Genomic DNA, 7,216 nt, shown 5'->3' with positions numbered 1-7,216 from the left:
TTATCTAGCACATGCATGTGTCCAGAGTCATTGGCAACTCAGTCACATCTTCACGTTAGGCTGAAGGGACATAACTATGCGGTAACAGGCTGTTTGCATTTAGGCTAAGTATAGTCCAGGCATCTAGAGGTGTCAAAGGAATTGAAGACTATGCAAACTTGTGTGTATGATGCAGTGATCCATCTGTTTTCAGGCACATCTTTTGCACCTGGGACTGGGCTGATGTAAGTGCTCACTGATGTTGCATATACTGTATGTGCACAAGTTTGCATGTAAATGAAAGTAAACATATTGTTCCATGCATGCAAAGTGTAATTGAGTCCTAATTGTGTTGAAGTCTGCATTGGACCCACAGTACTTAGGCCATGATTATTTGCTATTTACATGTATTGTATGTTACTTAGTGACACATAATCATTGCCAGCCATATATTACTGAGAAATTCACCCCAGTTCAAACCACATTTGCAAAAACATACATCCCAATTGAAGACTCAGCAAATTAAGAGAAATGTCCATACATTATATTCCATATATTGCATAGAAATGCCCTCTACCCTAACATTACATGGCCACAAGTGTGGATTGCAGTGGCAGCCAGATTTACTAGCTTATGCTAATGTGAGTTTCCACGCAGCTTCATGTGCATAATCGCACAGCCCTTGTTTTCCGTCCACAGCCACAACTGTCATCATTTGTATTTGCACTTACAAGTATCCCATGCTGTGTACAAAAGATCCGTAAGAAGCAGATGCCCCATCATTATACGCATGTCTCATAATAGCATGGAAGTCTGGATATATGCCCAGAACCTTCCCAGGATACTTCTACAAATGGATCCCTTGCATGCATTTACAAGGCAGCAGCCCAGTTGACACCCAGAAATGACCATTGGATGGAACCAGAGAACCAACCACAAACATAACCTCGATGAAGGTGAGCATGCGTGCAAATGCCTGATGTGACGCGGGTGCGATTTGACATAAATTGCTAGACACATCTGCTTCTGGATATGGGTGCTACTCCAAGTCAGGTTAATTGCGAGAAAAACTGTCCATTGCAAAGCACATGTTGCAGAGAGGTGCAGATGTGTCCTCATACACGGTTTCTCAAATTGCAGCAAATAGCCCCTCTTAGTGCACCAGGTCCTGGGTGACTCTTTCTCGCTCAAGCTGTGCATCTTACTTGCATAAATAAAACAACTGGAAGTAGCAAAAGAACTCAGCTAGCTTACACTGATCAATTCGTGGTGCGACATTTGTACATCTGTGTGCGACTATGGCCTGTAAATTAGCCGAGAAAGGTCGACTTTTCACCAGGCGGAAATTTATTTCTGTATTCAATTGGAAATTGTTTTCGTGTACGCGAAAATGCAATGCAATGTAATAGGCGAAAAAGATTTGCCTATGAATAGGTGTCAAACAAATGTGCACAAGCGCTATTTTGGGGTGCAAAGGTCGGAAAACCACTCTGCATCCTTGGGACAACCCCCCAAAGGATTACTACATAAAAAAACCTAAAACAATTAGAGGAATACCCAAATAATGACTTTGAAAAAGGGTGCGAGAAAGTGCAGAATGGGGGTACAAACTTAAAAACTAGTGAAATAGACTTTTGGAGGGGGTCTGCAAGTAGGGGTGAGGTATATTTTGATAGCAGGTGCTTGCTTCTGGTGCATTTTTAGCATTTTTTAAAACTTTACTTTAGCGACTTTAGACCATGCTAGCTCCCATTTTCAAGTACCACAAATTTGACAGGACTACTAATTTTCTCAAAAAAACCTGCTTAATGCTATTCTTCACCACTTGTGCAAAGACGCTAATTAGAAGATATTGACACACCTTAAGTACCCCAAATAGCTTTATTAGAGCTAATCAGGGGCATGTACATTGATCCCCAATGTTAGTGCATCTTTTAGGGGGTGTCAGGCTGATTTCCCCAATTCTGACAGCATTTTTCGCCTGTTTTGCATTTGCCAGGTTGCATTTTTGTGTCTTTTGGAAATTAATATGGTGAATCGTGGGTACATGCGCGTTTAGTTTCCGCAGCTAAAATACGCAATCTAGGCAAAAAAGTACTGCGGGTGCAAAACTAATTGAATACGGCCCTGAGTCTGAATTTGTGTAAGAAGTGCTACAATGCAGCGGCCGTGGCTTTTTTCTCATGACAAGTTCTGTTGTGCTTCGTCTATGACTTTGTACATGTTTAAAATGTATTCCTATGCAGTTAAAGTCACAGCCCAGTGTCTCAAGTACACTGTGTGTAGTGATTTGCTGTGTGCATGATGAGAATAAGACACAAAATGTGAATAAAAGAAAAGATGCATTACACTTCTTGGAGCATCTCATTTGCCCCGGGCATCTTGCGCCATATGGTGTATATTCATTAGAACACATCTGTACCCCCAACCACCAGCCACCTTTAAGTTCAGACCCAACCACTCCAAATTGTCAGCCACGTATAGCATCAATGCCACACACCAGTCTCCTTTAGCACGAAGACCTTTGCCAACTATCAGATACTTATAGAATGAAAAAAAAACCTCCAACTCATATCCATCTGAAACACCTAGACTCCCCTTTTAGTCTGCCAGACACCATTTGATATGAGAACTTCACCTGACAGAAACTTTTACTAATGGGACCCCTCTTCTAGTGCTTGCATACACCAGTAGTGACAAAACTCTCCAACTACCGTACCAGACACTTATATCTTATTTATTTATTAACAGTTACTTATACAGCAACATATTCTATTGTGCTTCACAATTGGAAACATTAAAAGAATAAAATTGGGTAATAACAGACAGACATAGAGGTATGAAGGCCCTGCTCGCAAGCTTACAATCTATAGGGAACTAGGCCTTGATACACAAGGATAGGTGCTATAAATTACATTTTGGTCCATCCAGATTGGAGAGTTTCTTGGTGGGCTGTATGATCCAGTCATTCAGGAATGTTGGCCAAAGGTCAGGAGGATATGAAAGAAAGAATATGTGTGAGGTTATGTGTGGACTGTGAGAGGGGATGTAATTAGATATGGAAGCTATGAAGGCTATGTGGGTGGTTCTGGAATCTGATAACCTTGTCTGAGTTTCAGGGAATGCTTAAAGATTTAGAGACTAGAGAAAAGTCTTATTGTGCATGGAAGGGCATTCCACAGAGTGGGTGCAGCCCCAAAAATTCCTGTAACCGTGAATGGGAGCATGTAATGCATGGGGATGATAGACGCAGATCGTGTGCTGAGCGGAGGTCGGGTTGGGAGATATTTTGAGATGAGTGAAAAATGTATGTTGGTGTGGTTTGGTTAATAGCCTTATGTGTAAGTAAAAGTATTTTGTATTGAATATGGTAGAATACCGGTAACCAATGGAGGTACTGACTGAGCGGAGCTGCAGACGATGAACGTTTGGTGAGGAAGATCAGCCTCGCAGCTACATTCATAATGGATTGTAGTGGCGAGAGCCTGTTTTTGGGAAAAATTTACATTGAATGTGGGGAACAAAGGACAGTTCAGAATCAAGGATGAAACATAGGCAGTGAGCTTGTGGGTCAGGGTAGATTGTCGAGTTATTAAAAGTGATAGAGAGATCAGGTTGTTAACTGCTATTGGCCGGTGGAAATATAATTAATTCTGTTTTGGAAATATTAAGTTTGAGGTGGCGAGATGTCTATCAAGATGAAATGGCAGAAAGACATGCAGTGATACTGACCAATACATACTATGACGTATCTGGAGATAGGTAGATTTGAGTACCATCTGCGTAGAGATGGTACTGAAATCCAAAAGAGCTGATTATTTTGCTAAAAGAGGTGGTATAGATTGAGAAAAGCAGAGGACCTAAGACTGAGCCTTGTGGTGCTTCAACTGATAGAGGTGGCAGAATCAGAAAAACAAACAGTGAAAGAGTAATTAGATAGGTAGGATGAGAACCAAGAAAGTGCAATGTCTTTAAGACCTAAGGATGGTAGTGTTTGTATGAGAAAAGAGTGGTCAACAGTATCAAATGCAGCAGAGAGAAGAATTAGAAGTGAGTAATGGCCATTAGCCTTGGCAGTGACCAGATCATTTGCTACCTTAGTCAGTGCTGTCTACAGTATGTGGAGTGTTGGGAATGAAAGCGAGACTAAAGTGGGTCCAAGTTGTGTGAGTTAAGAAAGTGTGTGTGGCTGGTGTAAGCAAGTCTCTCAAGTAGCTTGGAGGGGCATTGGAGCTGGGTGATGGGTCGGTAATTTGAGAAAGTATTAGGGTCAGAATTTTGTTTTTTCAGAATGGGAGTAATCACTGCATGCTTAGGGTTGGGGTGAGCACAGGAGACAGAGCTTTACTGAGTTGTGAGGGTATAGGATCAAGAGGAGAGGTAGTAGAGTAGGAGGATGAGAATAGTGTATATACTTTGTATTCATTTGTGGGGTCAAATCAAGATAATGTGCCAGAGGTTTCAGGGAGGAACTAAGCAGGTCACTGGCTGAGGAAAAGCATACCATTTAATTTAGGATCTTATCAATCTTATCCTTGAAATAAGAAGCAAAATCTTGTACACAGATAGTAGAAGTGGGTTGGGTGAGGGAGGGTTAAGAAGCGATTTAAATGTATTAAAAAGTATCTTGGGGTTAGAGGCTTGATCAGGGATGAGAGATTGAAAATATGTTTGTTTGGCAGTGTCCAAAGCATTACAGTAAGAGTGGTAGATAGTCTTATATGTGAGGAAGTCACTTGGTGTACGAGATTTATGCTTCTGATGTTCTACTTTAAGTGAAACTTTTGTAGATGCCTTGTTAAGTTAGAGTGCCACGGTTGCCGTCTATATCTACGTGAAGTGTGATGGGTAGCTGGAGCTACTTCATTGAGGGCTTTTTAAAGATTCTGGTTCAGGTGTGATACAACAGTCTCAGGTGAAGTGAATGTAGAAATTGGTGAGAGTTAGTGCTTTATGGAGCTGGACTTAATAGGGTGTTAATGCTATATATATGAAGCTGCTCTGTAGGATATTAATGATGTATATAACTGTGCTCTATATAGTATTAATTTTGTATGCAGCTGGACTCTACAGACTATTAGCGCTGCTGTATAGAGCTGGACTGTATAGGGTATTAGTGCTGTATGGAGCTAACCTGTATAGGGTAATAGTGCTGTATGGGAACAGACTATATAGGGTATAAGGGTATAAGTGCTGTATGGAGCTGGACTGTATAGGGTATTAGTGCTGTATGGAGCTGGACTGTATTTTTATTTTATTAATTACCAGTTATCTTTGAAACACCCTCCAACTGCCAGAGATCTTTTGTGCTGAGACTTCCCTTCTAACTGCTGTATCAGAAAACTGCTGCACTGATACAATTTCCAAGAGCCATAGACTCCAACCCCAGTTTACCTTTGTCTTTATTAAATGTTCATGGTTCATTTAGGACTATGCAAGCACTCATCAGTCTTGACTGACCGTAGAAGTAATGTTAAGGTACCAGGAGGAAGTGAGGCTGTCAGGGTCATAGTGACCTCTAAAACCTTAACATCTTGCTTGTCTCTTAATTTGTAAGCTTACCTTTACTAAACCATGTCCTTGACATTTCAAATTATTTTATCTATGTCATTAATTCAACTTCCTAACTATCCTCTTGAGATACAATGGACTCTCACTAAACACAGTTACATAATTATTACCATAAATAGGGACAAACTCAACAGTGTGTCCAAAAATGTTTAATGAGAAATCATTGTTTAGAGAAAATAATGGAACTACAAATCTGACATTTGAATATTGAGTTTTTTTCAAACAAACTTGTTCCAAAATTTCAACAAGGCACTTTTAACTTCTTGATTTTTCAGGCTGTATATTACAGGATTCAGAACAGGAACCAATATAGCATATAGAAGAGCAATAAACTTGTCTTGTTTTGGGGTATAGCTTGTTGTGGGTCTCATATACAAACAGATCAGTGTCCCGTAAAACATAATGACACAAGTTAGGTGGGAAGAGCAAGTAGAAAATGTTTTACACTGACTGTCTCCAGATTTAATCTTTATAATGTTAGTTATAATAAATATATAAGACACTAATGTAAGCAGAAAAGCAGTAGCTAATAATAGCGTCCCGCCAAAATAATTCAAAATTTCCACCTTAGATGTGTCGCTGCAGGATATTTTTAGCAGCGGAATTATATCACAGAAGAAATGGTCAATAATGTGGGAGGCACAAAAGGACAGTCTAGATATAAGAACAGCATGACCACTAGAGTCTACAAACCCAATAAACCATGCAATAGCTGCAAGGCCAGCAGATCGTTTCATACTTATAAGAACAATGTAATGCAGAGGGTGGCAGATAGCCACATAGCGGTCATATGCCATGCCTGCCAGTAAGAGGACCTCAGTGCAAGCCAAACCTAAAAAGAAATACATCTGATAAATACATCCCCAAAATGAAATTTTGCTATTCTTTGTGATGAGCATGTTTAGTAGTTTAGGCAGAATATTTGAACTATAAGCAATGTCAATGATGGAAAGATTCACCAAGAACATGTACATAGGCTTATGCAGATGTGAATTGAAACACACAACAACTATGATGACAATATTTCCAAAAATAATGATGAAGTAGATCAGTAGAAATATTATGTAAATTAGATACTGGAGTTCTGGAATGTCAGATAATCCTTCAAATGTAAATTCTGTTAGATTATAGAAAATATCCAAATCAGTTTGATATTTCGCCATTTCTAGTTTGGTTAAAAAAAAAAGGAAAACATATATAAGAAAATGCATTCCAAATGAATTATTTCTAATATTGTAAATTTATTTTTGGTTTCACTGCAAAGTAAAAACCCTTTACTGATCAGCCTTATTCTGGCTCCAATAGAAGAAAAAGATGCGCTGTAGGTCAGATAAAATCACCCTAAATTCAGATCAGCAGCTCTCACAGTGGGTTCTGTTGCCCACTCCAAACAACAATAGTAAAAGAAAAGAAATGTGTGGAGCGCTACTTGAATTTAGTAAAAAGGTTTTATTACATAAACATCAAAAAACATTAAAATTCAATATAATTTACACCTGAATCCACACAAAAAAACTTGTATATATTTCACCTAAGTATAAAGAGATGTGAATAATTACTTTATATAAAATACTTTGTTGCAATATATTGCTTTACAAAATCCTGTGAGTCCACAGATGATTATTATACAGTGAACTTCCTTCAATGTTCACACTTGTAAAGCTGT

The 7,216-nt window shown here is 39.1% G+C and overlaps 1 protein-coding gene across 1 annotated transcript; it reads right to left on the bottom strand.

The window, feature by feature from the left end:
• Positions 1–5,768: 5,768 nt before the first annotated feature.
• Positions 5,769–6,713, bottom strand: LOC148501500 (olfactory receptor 5AR1-like). The gene has a single exon (XM_088450436.1). The coding sequence runs from the start codon at positions 6,711–6,713 to the stop codon at positions 5,769–5,771; it is 945 nt and encodes a 314-aa protein (XP_088306562.1).
• Between the last annotated feature and the right edge of the window lie 503 nt (positions 6,714–7,216).

Source organism: Taudactylus pleione, unplaced genomic scaffold, assembly GCF_031769625.1.
Source record: "Taudactylus pleione unplaced genomic scaffold, aTauple2 ptg000518l, whole genome shotgun sequence".
In the NCBI taxonomy this organism is placed as follows: domain Eukaryota; kingdom Metazoa; phylum Chordata; class Amphibia; order Anura; family Myobatrachidae; genus Taudactylus; species Taudactylus pleione.
This window is presented reverse-complemented; position numbering and strand designations above follow the sequence as displayed.